This window comes from Chanos chanos, chromosome 13 (assembly GCF_902362185.1).
Source record: "Chanos chanos chromosome 13, fChaCha1.1, whole genome shotgun sequence".
NCBI lineage: Eukaryota > Metazoa > Chordata > Actinopteri > Gonorynchiformes > Chanidae > Chanos > Chanos chanos.
The window spans coordinates 12851804-12873840 of record NC_044507.1 but is presented as its reverse complement, the minus strand read 5'-3'; the positions used below and the strand labels follow the sequence as shown (position 1 = coordinate 12873840).

General features: G+C 42.0%; 1 protein-coding gene across 3 annotated transcripts; it reads left to right on the top strand.

Moving 5' to 3' along the window:
• Positions 1–6249: 6249 nt before the first annotated feature.
• On the top strand, positions 6250–21171 carry foxk2b (forkhead box K2b). 3 transcript variants are annotated; one of them, XM_030790100.1, is made up of 9 exons: positions 6250–6711; positions 12356–12550; positions 15208–15355; positions 15737–15883; positions 16519–16712; positions 17179–17387; positions 18088–18366; positions 19489–19701; positions 20073–21171. In XM_030790100.1, the coding sequence occupies exons 1-9, from the start codon at positions 6416–6418 to the stop codon at positions 20285–20287; spliced, it is 1896 nt and encodes a 631-aa protein (XP_030645960.1). In that variant the 5' UTR covers positions 6250–6415; the 3' UTR covers positions 20288–21171. The 3 variants fall into 3 exon arrangements, with proteins under 3 accessions (XP_030645960.1, XP_030645959.1, XP_030645958.1); XM_030790099.1 differs by having other exon boundaries at positions 17176–17387; positions 20076–21171; XM_030790098.1 differs by having other exon boundaries at positions 17176–17387.
• Positions 21172–22037: the final 866 nt, after the last annotated feature.

Here is a 22037-nt window from a genome sequence, read left to right as displayed (position 1 = left end):
TTAGCTTTTTAAAACCTATGTAATATAGTATGACAGGCAGAACAAATATTGTCATTTCATAATAGGTCTTGTTATAACATGTTATGCAAAGTTAATCCCTCTTATCCGTGTAGAACTCAAAACACCTGTGTCTCCCCATGTCTTTAGGTTGTGGATGAAACTGACAGAACTGCAGAACTCTCTCTTCATCATACCTGCAGTTGACAGCCTGTCACAAGCTTTAAGCAATGTAAATATTTAACTATTGCCCTCGCTATGTGTTTAACTCTTGTTCAAATAGTAAATAGTAATGCGTGACTAGAGCCTCAAGGTCACCCACCTACAACAAATTGATTCTGCATGTTCGTTTTAAATTGATTTTTGACCTGTAATTTGAATGAAATTTAATGAGTTGATATTTTACTGTGACACTAAACACTATGTTTCTGTGGCAACAATGCACTTTCAGTATAAAACATTTAGAGCCCTTATCTGGAATTTTCCAAGACACAATCATGAGAGTGTTTCAAAAGAAAGCAATACTTAAGGCTCTGGAAGTCCACATTCCGAGTTGAAGAGAAGCAGATATGCAGGCTCAAAGAGCAGCCATTTTAACTGTTGCTTAACTGAGCTGATGCGTGGTGCCACTAACAACATGAAGGTGGTCAAACAGGTTTCTCTGTAAATAGACCATGCTGATAGCACACATCTACAGACTCACTGCTGAATGTGGGACCAGTGAATTTTTCTTTTTCTTTTTTTTTTTTTTGATGTTGTGTCATGACAATTTCACACACAACGCAATTATAATTTGGCAGCCTACAGTTCCACTCTCTGTGTATGATGGCAAAGAAAGTATGCTGTCATAGCACCACAAACATATTTTTTTAAAAATTCATGCCAGACAATTAATGATTTTCAAAAAGTTTCTTTCATGATACATACCTACTCACAACGTGATGTTAATGGTGTTTTGGGCTGATTTTGCCATACTGTCCCTCGGTTTCTACATAGATAATCTAACTCACATCGCTACATGTATCAACAAAGCGTGACTAGAAGTTTCCCAGACGCATACCTTCCTGTTTCCTTATTCCTTATCCTGTGTGCAAACCTAAGCCTCTGTTGTTGAATGTAAGGTCCAAATTTGTTAAGTTCACAATGCCTTTTAAAAATATAAATTTACGTTCATATTTAAGCTGTTAAAACAGATAGTTACTCTCACAGCCATACAATTAGTAGATTGCTAGTGGTTACATCTGTGTCTGAGATATTGAGCAATGAATAATAGCCTAAATATTAGTAATGGTTATAATTACTGTAATTGCAGCCTAGCTGTGATCCATTTTAGCAAATTGTGGGTAGACTAAACTGCGTCTCTTTGCACATTCCTTAACCTCACAAATAAAGAAGGACCCCAACCACATTAAGTGATGATTCATTAGACTTGATGTCACATGACCAAACACATTGCTCTGTTGAAGAATGAGGATGGAAAAGGCTTTGGTTTGTAACTGGGGTTTGAAGAGCTGTATAACTTGTTGTGGTGGTTGTTACCTGTCCTCCCACTGTACTGAACTATGAAAGCAATGCAAGGTATCAGAATGCTCCCGGCCCATTTCAAAAGGGCTTTGACGAAGAGACTCGCTGTCATTGTCATCTTGGCGTCTGGTGACTCAAAGTCCATCCACCTTTGGTCCATGCCATGGATTACCCTGCCTGCGTTGGACGTTGCTTTGCCTTCCTCTTTCTGGCTATTCTATGTGACGTGGTAGGACTCATCATCTTCCTCTTGGGCATTTTTGCACCATTTAGCTTCTGGGACTTTTTTGTTTTCTCTGGCCCGTTGCTCATCTTCGTGAGTTTGGTCTTCTGGATATTCTGGTACCTTGGAAACCTCATAGTCCCCTATGAGGAACTTTTGCCACTTTGAGGCCATCAAGAAAACAGGCAAGATAAAACCAGGAGTAGGTTGAAACTGATTCATACTGCAACTTTAAAGGCATCAAATGGGGAATGTTTGAGTACTTCAAGAGCTGTTTCGTGGGTAAAATGACACAATGGCGACATCAGGGCCTATAAAATGTGAGTTTTCTCTGAGATCTGTTCGGGTCTTTAGGTATAAATTGTTTTTTTTCTTGTTGTTGTTTGTTTGTTTTTTAAGTTTTATTAAAAAGTAAATTGTTTGAAAGTATTTACCACTATGCAGATTCAACATTTGCTTCATGAACATTTCTATATATATATATAGTTTGTTTGTTTACAGCCCTCTACAATACCTTTGTCCTTTTAGGAACATGTTTGCCCCTGGAAACACTCCCACAACACATTGAAGATTGGATACATGCTATGCATTTCTTAATCTGAATGTACTCTGAAAAGATTATCCGGTTCACTCTCCTGGCCTGTCTTGGAGCTGTACTTGAAAAATGGACCACAGAACACTTGAAGCACTTTGGACATTTGGACATGCTGTTGTTGGGGGGGTTGGGTTGGGGGGTTGACTGACCTGTAAATGTATACAAATTATACCCTTACTTACTACTAGTACTGTTTCAACTGCAAATATGATCAATAAATATTTATGTCAAACATGCCATCTTGATAGCTACAAAAATTAATTTTGTACACTTATATTTATTTCATTTGAAAGGGCATAGAGACTTTCTTTTTTTATTCTGGTAAGACTGCAGCTCCTAAACCAGACTAACTGGATATTATGCTCTTTTACGTAGGATGTGACACAAAGGGATCCACCCTTTTGAAGAATAAGTCTCTCATTAGGCCAACAGGCATAAGAATGACTCAGGGATTTGGCCCAGAGACTAACATGGCCAATTTACAATTCAGAGTTGTCACTCAGTACACTTTCATTATACTACCTCAGAGAAAGACAAGACTCAGTTGGTATAATGTAGCTTATCACATAGCAATTAGATTTCAGTAGTATACAAGAATGAAAAAAAAATGGCAAGAACACATTTTTCTTGTGATATATTTCCTAAACAACTTAGTATTTGTTAGCCAGTTAATTGTTCCAGAATGTTCCTGATTATTGTGTGTATGTGTAGGTGGATGGACAGGTTGGCATATATCCTCACCTATCAGGAAAACCAACTCTCTCTGTGTTTGTTTGTTTTCATGCAAGCCTGTGTGCATCAGATCTTCTAATAATAATGTGTAACTAGCAGGGGTGAATGGCACCCAACCACAGTTCTTGCACAGTATTATCACTTTGGCTGTGGCATTAGTATTAGCCCTTGCACAATGTCGGTAATGTGTCCATTTGGCCGCATCTCCACTGGGGGAAATGAGGAGACATTATGGCTGCTTTCAACAGTGGTCAGAGTGGTTTCTACTGTCCCTTTATGCACACCATTTCCTGTAAGCACTGGATTCTACATGGATACAGCAAAACCAACAAAAATCATTTACTCATATCAGCACTTTGAACTAATAAGGAACAATGAGAAGCCTTCATGAAACCATCTCTAAAAGCCTTGAAATCTGAATTCTCTGCTTTTACTTATTGTGCTTCACACTCTTTCAACTGATTCTCTCATTAAAGTCTCAGCAGTGCAGCCCTGACATAATGCTACTGTACATAGTAAGACATTAAACTGCTGAGCAAAATAGCAATAAAACATATTTCCATGTTATTTCCAGCTTGCATGTATATGAGTTTTGTCCACAACCAGTTGAAATGTAAAATGCAAAAATAAGAAATTTTACACAGAGTTATATGTCCCTCTGGGATTACTGCATGATTCTTGGCAACAGCATTAGTTAGAATGGGTTTCCTAAATAGCCTGTGAGAGCTTTCCAATGCAATTATGGGCTTAGAATCCTGGAGTGTCAGATATTGATTTTTGAACTCCCACATTTAATATTCTGTCCAGTTTTAGAGATTTTGTCTGGTGAGCCTCAGCTACTCTGCTTCAAAAGGTATGTAGATTGATTCACAAAGGAAATGCAATGTAGTCAAGTGGATAAGATGCTTCACTGTCATACAAAGAGGCCTGGACAATGTATATTTAAAACTCCATTAGCGAACATAACTGACAATTACTTTTGATAGTTTAATCATAAAAGCTTAAGATGTTTTCTAACATAATTAAAACTTAAGATCTTTTCTAAAAGAAAATTCAGCAATTCAGCGGGAGGTATAGCAAACCATATTTATTTAAATCATGTTTTATTTTTCTTATGATACATATATTTGATGTTACAGTCAATAAATACCAGTGACAGAACAGTTTGTACTGTCTGTGGTACTATGATCTATTAAAATATATAGTTTGTTTTAATAAAATTATTCTCCATTTCCTAAAACATATGCACATGAACAATAATTTTCCATAAAGGCAAATATGCTGTATGACAATATCAATAAAACTGCCCCCCCCCAGCCCCTCCCGCCCACTCTTCCTTCCAGATAGAGAGGGAATAGTCTGTTGATTTTCATCATATACAGTTTCTAACTTGCATTGCTTTCTGTGTTATTATACAAGTAAATTTAAGAATGAATTTGAAAGACAGATTTACATTTCTGTGCTTGGTTACCGCCTCACAAAGACATCTGTATTATGTACCTTGAGGATTTTCGTTTCATGTTGTTGTTCTTCCAGATGAGGCACTGAGTTTATCTCTTGTCACTCTCCCCCCACCCTTCATATACACAGCTTTCCATGTACATACTGAAGGTGAAAAGTCTCCCTCTACTGGTTGGAGACTAACTTTCGTTACAGTTACCAGAAATCAGTGTTCAGCGGTGGTCAAAAGCAAAGACAAAGATCGATAATAACTAACACTTTCATAGCCTCCTACATTTCTCTTCCTGCTTTTCTTATCAGCTCTGATTTCTGACTTGAAAGTGAAATATCCGCAACTATTCTCACCATTTTAAATTTCTCCTTCAAATGAAAAAATTTCAGAATTGTTTAAAGAGAAGACACATGGGGCGGTTACCTCTCGAGCAGTCAACTGTTATTCGCTTCGCATACAATTCGAAGGCAAAGTAAATGGCTTCTTCAACACAAACGCACGCGTCCGGGAATAACTTCCCGCTGATCAAGGAGTTAAATATTAAACTTTGTTATACACAACCTGTGTTTCGTTTTCGTGGTTAATATGGGTAAATAAATAAAATGATACAGTGACCTCAAAGGTCAAATGAAATACCTCTCAACGAGTTAATATACGTATGTTTTTTAAATTGTTCTCTTGCATACGCATACAAAACGTGTCACTAAGGTGCTATTAGCAGATGATCAGTACCCTGTGATGATTTATTGTTATACAGTGTGAACAACACCTCTAACCACCCCTTCCCCCAACTCAGTCTTCACTGTTTACAAACATTTGAGACTTGGGTGGAAGCCGGCCAGACAAAACTGATGATGTCACCGAAAAGGAAGCACATGTCTTCCAGAACTGTGCGTGGATTTCGCACACTGTTCAAATCCACGCCAATTGGAATCAATGATTTACAAAATGAAATAGACAGAAATGGATGAAGCAGACGATGAATATGTGAATAAAACAAACTCTAGCTTTTCTTGACCTCCACAAGAAACACACGTTGACGGTACAATGAATTGTGGGTAACAATTTACAAATTCCAGCTGCTGCAGAGATTGTTAAATATAAAACATGACGTGGATCAACAGGAACGTATTTTCAGGGGTTGGGCACGGGCTGCTGTCGGCGAGGATATCCACGAATTTTTGGCTGTTGCAAGAACCAAATACGATCTGTCTGCGATAAATGCACAGTGTCCTCTTCATTTTGGAGTCGATTGTCAACTATATGTGCTTTAATTTTTTTTCTAATTGAAAAAACAAACAAACAAAAAAGCAGCACTGATCTTAAAATCCTGAATTGTTTGTCGAGTGATCCGTGCTGAACGAAGCCACAGATTAAATGTTCTGTATTTTAAAAACAGAGCACTGTTTTGGACGGGGCAAGAATTTACTAGAGCGCATCAGCATTTATCTGGGACTGCAGAAAATCCTTCCATCTTGAAAGAGAAATCCAGTACCTTGGTTTACAAAGGCCAAACACATGCGTGTAGATCTACGGCGCAACCGACCTTCGATCCGTCAATCGTCCATGTTGTTTATTTCATTGGTGTTTGTTCCCTTACCGCATTACTAACATAGTGCATGATTGGCACAGACCAATGTCAATCATACTATATCCGCCCCTAGCGGTGTTTGGTTGGTTCTTTCTCTTACCCTTTCTCTCTGTGTCGCGGCGGTGGGTCGGAGCCGCTGTCTCTGGTCTGGCACGTTCCCCCTCCAAATTTTCCGTTTTAATTTGGATGCCCTTCTCAAGATTCGGCCATTAGCGACCAAATTTAAAATACCACTTAAACACATTTTCAGTGGTGTTTCTTTACCACGTATTTGGAAATTACACCCTTTAATTAAGTAAAATGGCGGTGGTAAGCGGGTTGTCCGGGCCGGCGGTTGCCCGGCTTGAGGGCCGTGAATTCGAATACCTGATGAAAAAGCGGTCGGTGACTATCGGACGGAACTCGTCGCAAGGCTCTGTAGATGTGAGCATGGGTCACTCCAGTTTCATATCCCGGAGACATCTCGAAATTTTCACAGCGGGAGAAGATGGGGCAGGTGGTGGGGACTTCTATCTGCGGTGTCTGGGAAAGAATGGGGTATTCGTGGATGGAGTGTTTCTGAGACGAGGTGCCCCTCCTCTACAGCTACCACGAGTGTAAGTAACTGTATAACATGCTTTATCACCTTTCTTTGTTATTGTTGTTGTTTTTTTGAGGCACCCGTTAGAGCACGTGCTGTTACCAGAGGAACGCCATTGAGAGTCGCAAGCAGCGTTAAACTGTCTCTTTCATTTTCAAAATAACGTAATTTTCTCCATTGTAAGGCTGTTCCGAGAAAAATCCAATTGAGGAAACTTAAGTTCGTTAAAATTAGGCAAGCTAAATAGAAGTTTATGAACACTGAAACACAGATAAAGACATCTGCAGCAAGACCGGCTTGAACCCATTTGTTGGGGTGAAACATTTACCTCACTTTGCTAGCAATCACCCAAGGGATACTCTTATACGATGTAAACAGTCTCAGAGTTCGTTATGTAGTGACATGGCCGAGTTAACCACGTCTAGGGTATTGTTATTAGCAAAAGCATTGCACGTACTTTCACGCGGGTAGGTTGCTGTTTGCCACATTGTAGTGTGTTTTGGGGTTAATGAATATGCAAGCACATATCCTGCACTTCCACACCCATCTATGGGTGCATTTTGTCACAAATTAGCATTTGCAACTAGCACAGTAAAGGAAGGGGTAATATTTAGCAGTGCAGAGCGTCGACCATTAATGTGTAAGCTTATGCATTCGGTTTTGGACTGTTTAGGGAAATCATCCATTTGCTACAATCGCCAAAAAAATAAATAAAACACACACACACCTGAAGTCCACTGTAGCGCTGCATTATAGTACAAATTGTCATTAGGAGTGTGACCGAATGAAATTTATCGTGACGTGTCAGAATAAATTCTGTTGCTTTTCCTGCTTGTTTCCCTGTTTGCACAAATGGTTGAAAAACAAGCATGTTTTTGCACCCACAACACAGCGAGGTCACATGGCTCAAACATAGTGCAGTATGTGCGCAACTTTGTGTTTTTAGAAGTCATTTGAAAGTAAGAGGCCAGTCGTACAGTGTAAATAGTAGTGTTTTTTTGGAAAGTTGCCCAAGGCCACTTCCTTTGAAGTGCGACATTACATGGATTGCTCACATGGGTGCTTCATTAAGGTCTAAACTCTTACTATGGATTGTGGTTTTTGGCAGAAATATTTACGAATAAAATGGCACTCTTCACTGTCACTGGCATGACAAATGAAAACTTAATTGAGAGAAAGGTTTCATCTTTGCATGAGCCCACTTCTAGGAATGCTTTAAAAGTCCCATAAAAGTATCCAATTTAATCAAGCACACATATGCATAAGAGAGTCTAGTTAATCTCAGATAAAGATCTTCTAGTGTTCATTGTTACTGAGGGAAACGAATGGATGGTAAAAGCGCATGCAGCTTGTCTTCCTTCTTTGTGAATGGGACAATGTTGATTTCCTTAGTCAGAGCTGGAGGAAGGGGTGGTTTAAGGTTACGCTATCGACCAAGTCGATAGTGACTAAAGAGCATTTAATCAGCCATGCATTCCTCTGCATCACATTTAGTGGGTCAATGTATGTCAGGTTAGTCAGTCTCAAGCAGGGCATCTTAAAATAGGTGGGATGCACTGGTGCAGTTACAGTAATTACTGCATTATTGAATCTACTTAGAGAGACTCTTTAGGATCTCATTTCCATTACAATTCATTTGAAGCTCAGGGATTTCATTTCATTCTTTATTCATTGTTGAACAGATGTGCAGCAGAGCCTCTTTACATTAAACACTAAATCAAGGCTCTCACAATGGCCTTGTCATATTTGGATTATTCTGCTGTTGCCTAGCTGTTCTGTTAAGGTTGACCAAAACCTGACAGTTTAGCAATTTTAAAAATCATTCAAACACTCTGAGGAGAATTAGGTGTATTGTGCCCAAATTCCACCTTCCCCCACACCCATGATATCAACACAGAGCGAAGCCCAGAGAAAGGTATGTGGTACATGACTTGCAGGGACAAGTTCATAAGATGTGTATTATTACCTGCAATCATTAATAAGCAGACTCTATTATACATAAAACACAAAATCAAAAATGGTCTATTTAGACGGATAGGTCATAAAAGACTGTAAGAATATGTGTCCTTAAGAAACAAAACAAAACAAAACAAAAACTCAACAACAAAAGGTTGGGAGGTCAAAAAAAAGTCTCCATTAGTTCCTCTGTGTTGGGGTTGTTGCGGAAGTTCGTAGGTCATTCTGGACAAAAGCTCCTCCCAGTTGCCTATTTACAGTGAAACCCAAACAAGGAAGTTGCTGGAGTTGTGTCTCTGTTACAGCTCACTGGGGTGCCTTTGTCCCAGTGGGAGCATTAACGGGCTCCTCTGGCTTTACATGAATACGTCAGGGGGAGGACACCCTTCTCTGACTTCTGCACCACCCTTCCCATCCTGCACTTTGACCTTGGGCTAGAGTGGAGCCAGTTCCCTGCTGTCTCTAGACTTTTACCAGTGTGAGAGTTACAGTTCAATCCAAGAGACTGCTCTTAAGATTTCGCAAAGTTATATTACTAGGCCAGTTGGATACATTTTGTAATGCATATGCTCCTGGGTTTTCCTGTTTCCCCAGGACAAGCCAACAATTCAAGATTAGATGTTCTTAATCTCTAACCTCCATGGTAGCTGGGTAAATTCAAAACAAGTCTGACTTGATGGAAACTTAAGGATTGATGGTTGAATGCAGCAAGACAGCTTTGTGAAATATACACCATATTTTGTTGTTGTTTACAGACATTACTTATCGTGTTTGAGGCCATATTTTCTACAAGGGGAGTCCGGTGGATTCATGTTTTTGGGAAGCTTGAGGAATCGTGGGAAAGAGCTTTTTCTGTTTAGAAAAATCCAGCCCTTGGCCTTAAAGTGTAGTTGGTATTTCTCATAGTTTGTGTTCGCCATATCGTGGCAAGAGGGGGGAGAGGGGTTGGTAAAATTTCCTGGCTGTAAATTGAAATAGACGGTCTCCCTCACCATGGGGGAAACTCAAGTTCTCAAACAAAAGAACAGGATTTTAACTTGCAGCACCATACTTTAGCTGCCTTTGTGGTGCATTTATCAAACCAGCGCCGAATGAAAGAGGAGACGGGGTGAAGAGGAGTTGAAAAGCGGAGGTTTTTGGACATGCCGTAGCAGATCAGAGGCACAGGTGTGTTGGTGCTGCTTGGTTTATTTAGGCTCTGCTTTGGTAATAAAGCAATTTGGTTGAGGAATGCTGTGTTTCTTAGGGAGAGGATGAGAGGAGACAAGGCTGTCTCTGTACAAGCTTGTGCCTTGCTGTTGATCTCCAGCATGCACAATGTTATAAAGGCTGTGCGTGGAGCTTTTGTGCGCGCGCACACACACACACACACACACACACCACCCTCTGGGAGGAATGTGACGTTTAAAAGCTTGGCATTCCATTGCTTAAGAGACCCTCGTGGTTACCATGCTACTGGGCTCCAGACAATATATAACAGCTTCTACATGTTTCAAGAGTTGTTGAGGCAAAACAATCATTGCTCAGTCAACAAAAAGTCAAGGACTGTGCTTTAAGTAAGCTGCATCACAAAAGTCGGAGAAATCGCAGTTCACATCTAAACATGGAAAAACAACCCTCCATTATTGGGTTGTCATAATCAACTGGAAGTAGTAGCAGAGTTGGTGAGACGTGCTTAAAGGTTGATTTCTGTGTCTCCTGCTTATTTGTATGGAAGGATGGGCTGAGGCGATAACCTTCTAGCCTTTCCAGTAGCGCATAAGATGAAAGTATTGTGATCATTTGCAGTGGACTTAATCAGCTCTTTGACTCTTTCTGTTGCATAGGGCATGGAAACGCCTTGACATTACTCCAGTCAGTATGTGTTTCTGAGTTTGGATTTTCAGCTTTTTACATGGGCCTCATACTTCTGCAAATCAATCCATATACTTTCAAACTGCCTCCATGCTATTAAATATTAGTGAAGGTTTGCCTCTAGTCTTAACCCCTAACTAGAGCAAGCATGTTGGATCATTCTGGAAAGATTTTTTTTCCCTCCTTCTTCTTGCGCAAAAACATGTTATGTGATATTTCAGAGCCCAGCCTGCAAGTCTCTTGTCATTTCTCTTTGATCGAAAGTTATTTTGCTTTGACATCAATTAAATACAGATTACATTGTTGGCTTAGTAACTCAGCTTTGATTGTATTAACTGTAGAAATATGGTCTTGCAACACAGGTTACTCTCCAACTGTGCTCTGTAGGGGGAAGAGGGCAGAATAGACTGCTGACTTACGAAAATGGCCACCGTGTGCACTTGTTATTTCGGCGTATGCAAAAACAGTAATTCGGAGAGGGTTTAGTCAATGTGTTTTTGATGGCCCCAAACATTTGTCATTCTACTGGTTTTTGCACAGCCAAATTAAAGTTAACATGTAAAAAAGCTTTTAATAATTCACTCCCCGAGAAGGTTGTTTATTAAGAGCAGTCTTTACCAAAGTAATTTTAAGCACACTCTAGTCCTCTCTTAAAGTAGTGGTCCTAATTTGAGGGCGGGGTATTAAATGGGAGTTGCTATATGGGGTAGTTTGAGTGTTGGTGTGCACTCTCTCTGTTCTCTCTCTCTCACTCTGTGCCAGGTCTGGAGGGACTTGGCACACAATGCAGTACCACGCCTGACATTGTAAGAGTCAGCTCTTGGCAAACCATATGCCCACTAACACTGGAGGCGTTTTATTGGCAAGATAGCGAGGGCTCTCGGACACTTTTTGAAGCCAAGGTCTTCAAACATTTATGTCATATGTGCATGTTTGAGCTCAAGAGACGTTCCCCGGGAACGCTCGCTCTTGGGTTTTCTCAAGGGTGACGGCAGAGAAACTGTTGCAAAGATTGAAAGGAGTTGTTTACATGTGAGCGTGCTGGTGTTTATGGATGAATGAAGCGATATTGAGGGGGAGGCCAATTTTAAACCGAGCCCGGAGATCTCTGTTGGCCCCGTGGGCTCACCTCTTTGAAATCAGAGCTAAATTAGGGGAGTGGTTCTCCACCACACGGCCCTTCATGTGTTGGATTTGTCTGTGCCATACGGGTTTGGCAAACAGTTCTTTGGAAGGCACAATTCTTTTATTTAACTGTTTATTTTAGGTCTGATTATGATTATGTAGTCTATGATGAACAACATTTCTGTTAAAGTCACAATCAAATGAGGTCATATCTGCGATTTTAAATAATCTCTAAGAATTTGTAAGATTTTGAAATGCTTTGTCCCTGTAAACTCAGAATATCAGTTGAAATAGGAAATCACCTCCCTGATGGATCTAAGCGCTAGAGGAGGCTGGTTGCAGATTTGCGTTTGATGATGGCAAACGTATGTCTGCACTGTACACACTCTATCCTGCACAACATAAGTATTTATGTTTAGCCACTAGGAGCACAACAAAACCCAGGCCGGATATCTTAGCTTTTTAAACGTAGTAGATTGCGAGTGAGAAATGGGAGAAGAAGAACACTCGCCACATTTTAAGGGAGACATCTTCTCAAAAAACCGTGACACACATGAGGAGACAGCTCAAAAAATGAATGATTGGTTTGTGGTCTGTAGGAATGGAGAAGGAACAACATACAATAATTTAATCAGTTTCCACCCATTTGCGACACACAGGCCTTTTTGAGCGTGTGTGTGTGTGTGTGTTGTACTGAACACTGTCTTTACTTTGCCTCTTTACAGGTGCACGTTCCGGTTTCCCAGTACCAACATTAAGATCACATTCACAGCCCTGTCCAGTGTGAAAAAAGAGAAGAGAGAAGCCCCCGAATCCCCCGTGAAGGCTGTGCCCCCTCAGATCTCCCCCCTCACCATAAACATTCCAGACAACATCGCTCACCTGATGAGCCCCCTGCCCTCCCCAACAGGCACCATCAGGTAAGAGCCCAAAAATGCATACACAGCAAAACCCAGAACTGAAACATGTGTAACCACAGCCCACGTGTGTGTGTGTGTGCGTGTGTGCAAATAACACCCTGCGTGCGATTACTCTTAATTTTCTCGGTTTCTTTAAGATACAAGATGTGAAGTGCAGATCACTTTAGTGTTTGTGATTAAACTTTTGTCGTCAAAAATTGACTTAGCCATATCCAAGCATTTAGTTAGGTACTTCCATATTGTCACTGTACTTCCATATTACCAGCATGAGAATCCTCTTGCATATTCTAAAGAAAAATAGAGAAAAATACCAGTACTATATCCACTCACTCTAAACTAATGTTTTGGTGCAGATGAATTTGTTGACAGCTGAACAACCAGCTGCAGTCAGATTTCCTTTCGACAAGCTGAAATCAGCATCCGTTCTAAAGAGCTATCAAAAATTTGAAATCATTGCATCACTCAATATTTGGTGCATCTGAGAGACTGAAGCAGGAAATCTTTTGGAGTTTTATCACTTTTTATTCAACACTCTACAAGTCCTTGAGAACGAAGCGAAAGAACACATGGAGAAAGAACATTGGCTTCGGAGAAACACATTTGGAAAGAACATTTGACTTTCCTTTTTATTTATTTATTTTTTGTTTGTTTGCTTGTTGCAGCTGTAGCTATGAAAAGACAGTTTTTTGGCTCTCTAAAGACAATCTGGCTGTTTCTCCAGCAGCATAAAACAGGCACATGGCAAGCGAATTGACTGTTGCTGGCATGACTGTATCTGACCTGCTTTTGCCATCTCACAGTTGCCTGGCAAAAACAGATTGCTTTAGCACGCTGCACTGATGAGCTATAGTTAGCCAAGACACTCATGTCAGCTTGTTCCGCTGAATTACAGAGCTAATTGCAGTCATTCCACATTGGCTCAATTTTCTGCTCTGAGAGATTCAGACAATGGCCACTAATACAGAGCACCCACGGAAATAAAAAACGGTAAAAAACACAGCACCGGACGGACCGAGCGCGTTCTATCTGCTCCACATATGTTGAGTAATGAATGAAATGTGGTTCTGGTTATTTATTCCCCTCTCTTTCCAGTGAGTTCCTCCTGTTTTGTTCTTTTCACTGGCTGGTTCTTTTATTTCCGTGCTTTCAAACCCAGTTAACCGGGTACTGTTAATGTTTTTGGTTCGCTGGTGTCGTTAAGACGAGTTGAGGCGATAGATTTTCAGGCTACGACGCCACAGAACTGGCCTCCAGTTGGTCTGACGGATAGTGTAATTCTCTCAGCCTAGAACTGCCGTGCGCTTAACTCTGTCAGTTATCATCTACCGTCCATTTCACACGTTTCCTACATTTTTACATTAGAACAGACCTTTGATCAAGCCAGGGACCAAACGAGTCCATTCTCTTTCTTTGGGGAGTTGAGAGCACAGATTTGGTCGGTCTTGCTCTGTAGGTCGGTCCATATGGAACAGCCCTGACTAGCAGGTGTAGGGGCCCTGTGAGGCTGGAGTAAGACAGCCGGTGCACTTCTCCAGTGCACAACATCCAGACAAGGGCGGTGCGACACGCTCAGCCCGGAGAAACATTCTCAGCTCTCAGTTGAAAGATGTCAGAGCCGCGTGTCTCTTATTATACACAAACATGAAGAATCTCCAAACAAAAACGAGCTAAGATGAGCCACGCATGCTGGCTGTTTTTATGTACTAAAGATCTCTGTCACGGTACGTAAATAAACAGAGTGAAAGATTAACAGAATTATCACAACAGCAAAGAATCATAGTTCAGTTTCTTTCCCCTAAGGTAGATACATTCATGTCTTTCACTGGGGATTTAATTGATAACAAGCAGTGGAGTCTTCGTTCTGGAATTTTCCCAAAACGGCAAAGATGAGAATCTGTGGTCTGTCTTCTGCGTTATGCTTCGTTCACTCTCTCTCCAGCAGTTCTCATACTTTTATTTACACTGTGCTTTAAAAATAGCGTCTCACTAGAGCAGGCCTCTCAGCTGGCCACCCGCAGGCCAAATCTGGCCAAAGAGCGACCTACAGTGGCCCAGAGGTGTTTACAGTCCAATTCAAATAGTACAACAGTAAGTTCCGCTCGAGTAATTTGATTGGACAAGAGGCGTTCCATCAGTGCTGCTATATACAGTATAACAACACCAAGGCATATTACCATATAAATCACCCCACTTTACAGCTTCATAAACATCTGGCTAGACACACAAAGTCGATACCTGCCTGCCAGCAAGTTAGGAGTTGTGGTTAGGCTAAGAAAATATGTCTTTGTCAGCACTGAAAAGAAAAACTGATGACAAAAACCAGCATTTTTCCTCTTCATGAACAAGGCCTGATTTTGAAATGGGGCCCATTTGAATTTGTAATTGAATAGCCTTGCACTTTGAAGCCTAGAAATAAAGCCTGGTGCTCGCCAGACATAGCAATGATGCCATGGAGTTCATGGTATATACTCAGTGGTCACAGAGTCCACGGGGGGTGTCGGCTGTACCCTTTCCCACTTCTGCTTATTTGGCATGATTTTAGGGAAGTTGCTCTCACACACTCAACGAAAATCTCTATGGATTAAATTGACAGTATTGCTGAAAGTCTGACCCAGTCTGGATGATACCTTAACTGGCGGTTCTGGTTTCTCTCGCAGTGCTGCTAATTCGTGCCCGTCCAGTCCACGGGGGGCGGGCTCCTCCGGATACAAAATGGGCCGCATCATCCCGTCCGACCTGCAGCTCATTGGAGACAACTCACAATCCGAAAACGACAAAGAAGCGTCAGAAGGGGACAGCCCCAAGGTAGGACAGTGCAGCTCTGTACGAGACACGTGGAACTCTGTTTGTGTTGAATGGGGGCAAGGGTCGCTGATGGTGTTTTAAGGTAAAGCGTTTAGAGCATGAACATGTACAGCTTTCCTGCTTGAATAGTATTAATATTACAAATGTTAATATGAACCTTGAACATACCCACAACATAAGAAGTTTTACATGAACATTACCTGAGTGGGAATGTTTGATATTTTAAACATGCTCACAGTCGTTGGCATAAGATTTCACTGACCCTAGAAGAGGCACTTAAATGTCTCTTACCCTCTTCCAGAGATATGGTTGGAGTCTGAATTAAACTAAAGGCCGGTGAGTAGTAGTGACTGATAGACCACTGTCTTTGTGTCCCTGCAGGATGATTCAAAACCGCCGTACTCCTATGCACAGCTGATTGTCCAAGCCATAACAATGGCTCAAGACAAGCAGCTGACACTGAATGGCATCTACACTCACATTACAAAGAACTATCCGTACTACAGGACTGCAGACAAGGGCTGGCAGGTGAGTGTTCACCAGAGGACCCAACCTACTGCTCTGTGCTTTAGTGGCTCAGGTCTGTAGGTAGTGCTGTGTTATTTCTACATTGCAGATGGAAGAGGGAAACTGTTTATAGAAGTCCGAATTTGTAGGCCTTTATTTCTAACTAGTCCTGCATAAGAAAGACACGAGTGTTTGATCTGAGCTCTTGACGGTTTGTGGGCAGTGATTGTGAATGCTGTTGTGTTAAGGTGAAATGTGACTTTTGAGCTCTGTGTTGATGTTAATGATAAACTTTAGTCTTAGGGGCGGAGGGTAGGCTTTAGAGTGGTACACAGCTCAGTGCAAACTGTATGCCTTTGTCCGATTGCTCTGTGGTGTTTTCCTCCAAACCGATGAGGCATAGTTGTCATAGCTGAGGAGACACAGTCTGAATAAGTAAAAACCAGAATCCCGCTGTAATGCTCAACTGTACCTGCTTAACCAGAGCACAGAGGGAATGAAAAGTTTTCTCTTTTGGCTGTTCATTCACTGACTTGAAACAGAGAGAGTTGGGTAGTACTTTCTGTGCCCTGTCTGAGTTTTTTTGTTTTGTTTTGTTTTAAATGTTAAAGCACAGCTTTGTTAACCACAACAGTAACCCTCCTCTACTCCTCCAGAACTCCATTCGTCACAATCTGTCTCTAAACCGCTACTTCATCAAAGTCCCGCGCTCTCAAGAGGAGCCTGGAAAGGGCTCGTTTTGGAGAATCGACCCGTCGTCTGAGGGCAAACTTATCGAGCAGGCGTTTAGGAAACGACGGCCCCGCGGCGTCCCGTGTTTCAGGACCCCTCTAGGACCCCTGTCCTCCAGGTACGCCGGCCAAGGCCCAAAGCCACGCGTCTGAAGCCCGTCTTACGTGCGCTTATCCTCATTCAGCAGACGCTCTCTCAGAGCCACTGATGGAACGTGTGTCTAGTTAATAGGTTAACAATATAACTTCAGCTTCCAGCTGCCACAGATTTACAAGGATAGGTTATTGTCCTGTAGAATGAAGATATCTGTTCAGTGCTAACCTTACCCTGGTATTAAGCTGTGATCTTTAGACTATACGAGACTGACTGTAGTCAAATTCCCTTCCAGAACGGATGTTTGCATCACTGCTATGTGGCCATAAGTCAGCGTCACAACAGATGTAAATAATTGCGATGTGTGATTTTTCTATGTTGGGAAACGATTGAGGGCTGTCAGTCAGTAGCACTGGTTTTAGATAAAGACAACCTTGACCGTAAGATAAATGACAGTGATAGTTGAGCTGTCTCACTCTTTCTGTCAGGAGCGCCCCGGCATCCCCCAACCACTCCGGGGTCCTCTCCGCCCACTCCAGCGGCGTCCAGACCCCTGACAGCCTGTCACGAGAAAGCTCTCCCGTTCCTATGGAATCAGAGCCCGCCCCAGCGCCTCCTCCAGTTACTGCTGCTCCTGCTGCTGCTGTCCAGCCAAAGCTAGCTGTTATCCAAGAGGCGCGCTTTGCACAGAGCACGGCAGGTAAGCGAACAGACACGGAGAGACTCGCTGACCGCTCTGAGGTCATCGCACAGCACTGTGGGGCCGTAAGGCTTTTGTTCTTCTTCTTCCTCTTCTCTCTCAACAACACACAGTAACATGCGCACATGCAGTTCAGAAAGGGATTGAATTCATGATGTCATACTTGGTGTCTCTCTGTAGCAGACAGCAGCTGAAACTTTTATGCCACACACACTAGTCGTGGATCAAAATGTCACATAGCCGATTTACACCAGGAGTTTTCTCATCTCAGTTCATCCACTTACACAGTATGCATGGTGAGTTAGATTAGGTTTTCACCAAAACAGTTTGGTAGCTCTTAAGTGCTGTTTTGTATTCTGGGCATGGAGAGAGGATTTCTGGCGTGGAGAGAGTGACTGCTTAGTTGAGAGCCCTCATCAGTCTTTTTCTTTCTACTGTTCACTGTTATCAGAGGGAGACCTTCCTCAAAAACTGAACTGATAACACTGATTGAGGAGAGCATACTTATGAATGCACATAAATCATAAAGTCCTTTTCATCTACTCTTCTCATTGGGGATTTAATATGCTTGAGAATGCTGGTAGAGTGAAGGTTGACTTGAATCTGTTTTCTCTGTAATGCCTCACTGTGTGTATGATGACTGAATAGCTCAAGCAGCACCAGTGAAATACGTGCGACATGTGTGTGTGTTTTTTCACAGGCTCTCCTCTGAGCAGTCAGCCAGTGTTGATCACGGTCCAGAGGCAGTTACCTCAGACCATAAAGCCCGTGACCTACGCCGTGGCCACGCCCGTCACCTCTTCCACCTCCCAGCAGCCCGTCATGCAGACCGTTCACGTGGTCCACCAGATCCCTGCCGTGGCGGTTACCACGGTAACGGCCCTGAACACCGCCAGCACCCACACTGCCTCCAACCAGGCCTCCGCCAACTCAGCCAAAACCGAACCGCAGGAGAACGGCGAACACGAAGAGCTGAAAGGTGACCGCCGGGGGTCAGGCGGGGGGGGGGGGGGGGGGGGGGGGGTCGTAGTGATGCTAGAGTTCAGCTGTAAATGTTCCAACAGAGCAGGTTCAACAAGTGTTTTTGTAAACTTTTCACCTTGTGCTTATCCGTGTATGTTCTCTTCATGGGTTTTTCATTTTTGAACAGGTTTGGTTCTGAAATAATTAAACAGAACCAAAGATTAAGCTGCTGCACGGTTAGTGTAGAGATGTTTCAAATATGTCAATAATTAGTTTTGTTCTGCTAGAATTCAAACTTTTGGCCAAATTGCTCTTATGAGAAATAGCTGTTTGACTTGAAAGTAGATTGAAGACTTGGTTTGTCCAGTTGTACTTTAAAAGCTTTGGTATTGGTTTGAGACGCCCAGCTCAATCCACATGTTGTCCTCAGGACAGATTTTTCCGCTGTTCCCTACTGAAAGTCATGAATCCCCATCAGTCACAGTGTTGTGCTTGTCCTTAATTATATCTGTGTTAACTGCAGGTCAAGGCATCATCACTTGGCGCTGTTTTCTCATCACATAGTGTAGCCTACAATAAAGACACTATTGCAATTAACCCACAGTTCATCTCCTACTGCAAGCATCAAACATGCAGTGGTCTTGAATGTATGATTGAGATGTCATCTTGCGACATCCAGCAGTAAGCTTCTATTTTTTTAGCTAAGAATTTGTCTACAATTTGATTCTGTTTAGTATCAGCTCCGTGCATCATTTAACAACAAACTATTGTTAGAAATATCTGGTTTTCATCAAACGTGTGTTGAGGAAACATCTATGTTTCTGCACGCAAGAAAGCAAGAAAAATATGAGAACTATTCCTTTTCTTATTCAAATACAGAAACAAAAAAAGAACTAAAATATACATGTGGCTTTTTAGAACATGGATTTGGTCTCTGTTCATATGGACAGTGAACACACTGACTTTAATTATCTCACAGGGTCACTTAATTTCAGAGGCTACAAAATTAAGACCGGTATGCCGTGGTTTAGTACTGTCATTTACAGAAGTGCAGAGGTTTTCCATTATTTATGTTTTGGTTAAGATGATCAAAAAATACTCTTTCTCTCTCTTCCTCCCCTTCTCCCTTACCTTACAGTGAAAGTCGAGCCTGTGCCCACTATTACTCACGCCTCTATAGGAACAACCAATCGCATCATCCAGAGCACCCAGGCGGCCACGCCCCTCCAAACAGTTACCATAGTGCAGCAGGCACCACTGGGCCAACACCAGCTTCCTATTAAAACTATTACACAAAATGGGACACACGCTGTCCCTGTGGCCACGGCAATTCAGGGCCAGACTAACTCAGGTACGCCTTGTGCATCGCAGTGCCGTTAGAATAATATTAACGTGATGTGCTGTCTGTGTGCGTGCGTGCGTGTGCATTGTATTACTTGCCTGAACTGGCTCTGAGTTGTGCATAAACCAAGCTGAATTGTTTTGAAGATTTCAATAAGGTTTAAATTTGTTATGCCGAGAGCTTAACTGCTGACTCGTGACAGCTCGAAGGGCTGTGTGTGTGTGTGTGTGTGTTTGGGATTAATCAAAAATGTCCCCTCACATTTCCTGTTTGGAAATGTTTACTGTTTGGTGGATTGTTACCAAAACCATGTTCTCATAAACACCCTGTAGCAGATGTTGAATAGAATTTTCTCTCTTCTGTCTTTGCTCTGTGTACAGCAGTTGCCAGTCCTCTTCACATTCTGGCCACTCACGCTTCAGCATCTGCCTCTCTCCCCACCAAACGGCAAAACGGAGAGCCCGCAGACGGCGAGCAGCCCGACAGCAAGCGACTCAAAGCCGAGGAGAACGACCACAATTCAGCCCCTGAGCCCAAAAGCATGGCAGATACGGACACTCCCGCATCAGCCAACGAGCCCGTCGCTCACGACTAGTCCCGCCCCCCCGCCCCCTCTGCGCCACCTCATCCTCTCACTTTACTCCTTTACTTTTCTCATGTTCGCGGATTGCTTTCTCCTCCATCTGGTTTTCTTTCTTCCACCTCAACCATCCACCCTCAAGGTGCCAAAAGGGGAGAATTTTTTTTTTTTTTTTTTAAGTTAGAAAATTTCTGACCCTACGAATTGAAGCAAAAATTCATTTCAATATGGAAAAACAATAAGAAAATGAACTAAAAAAAAAAAAGATCAACCTTAACAAGAAACAACGAGCTCCCAACGTACCCTGATAAGACAGTGACGCCACTGAAGAGAGGTTGCAGACGTGAGTCGTCAAAGGAAAGCCTTAGCACCACTACCCCCCCCCCCCCCCCCCCCCCACGGGAGAGTCTGAGTTTTTTTTTTAAGACCACAGAAGGCCAGCCGAGATCCCCCAGCGCTGAGGCCGTGACAAGACCACCACGCAACCCACCCCGCAGGCCGACCTCCAAAGAAGTGGACTGACTGGTACTAGATTTACAGCAGCACTTCTGGCCTCCCTGCATCTGGGGCACTCTCACAGCTAAAGGGATCAAAAATCGGCCCGGCCATTTCCTGTATTTTTGGCAGCTAGCCTTTCATATCCGGATTCTCACCCACCCCCCACCCCCCCCCCGACACACCTTACTGCAGCTGTTAAAGTAGATTTGGAGTCTTTTGTTGTTCATATGTGGAACATAGGATCTGTTTTTGGGTGTACTTTCATTTCTAGAGATGAAAAAAGAAAAATATTAACAAAATTAAAAAAAATGAGGACAAACATGCAGACCTTTTAGAACCTCACTAGGTTTGTATGTGGACTGTTATTTTTTTCTCTTCTGTGAAACTGTGTCGTTTCTTTTCTTTTTTTTTTTCTTTTTTTTAATGAAACAAAAAAAAGGCCTGTCAATTGAGTGTTTTTTTTTTTTTTATTTTCTGTCAAATCCAAAGTTTTGCTTTGTTACACCTACATATTTTCATACTTGCACAGATAACCAGTAAGATATGACATGTTATTGCCGTGTGTAGTTGAATCGGACGCTTCACCGAGCTTGCATGTAACCTACTAGAGAAAAGTATCTGAGCCGTTAACTATAAATTTAATCAACAGACAACTGCTTTAAACCAGACCAGATCTGCACTTGATTATATGTTACTTTTGTTTTCTTTTTTTGTTTTGTTTTTTATTTCCCTTTTTCCCTTGTTATTCTTGGCTGTGTTGATGTTGTGGTGTTGGCAGACCCTTGCTTGATGATTTTCATTCTGTTCAGGCGTGCAGACAAGTCTGTCCTCAGATTGTATATGTTCAGGCAAAAAGGAAAAAAAAACACGATCAATGTTTGTTCTGCTTCAGTGGGTAAATGCTTTTTTTTATAAATTAATTTAAAACTTTACGCGTTTGCTGAACTTTTTGTCTTTTTCTCATTAATATTTAAAATGTGTTTCCGGCGGTCATCTTATACACCTTTTTCAGTCCTCATGGTTTTGCATTGTATTTGTGTTTTCCCTAAAACCTTTCATTTCAACAAATGCCTTCACATGTGGTCGGATCTGTTTTTTGTTGTTCATTTCTGTACGTTTTCAAGCATCATCTGTAAACTAAATGTTGCACCACGTTAAACACAATACATGCCTGTTTTTGAGAATTTGCATTAACATGAGCACTGGTTCTAGGAGCTTTAGATTGCCTCAGTCAATGTGGTAATACCTTCATTTAACCTGCAGGAAA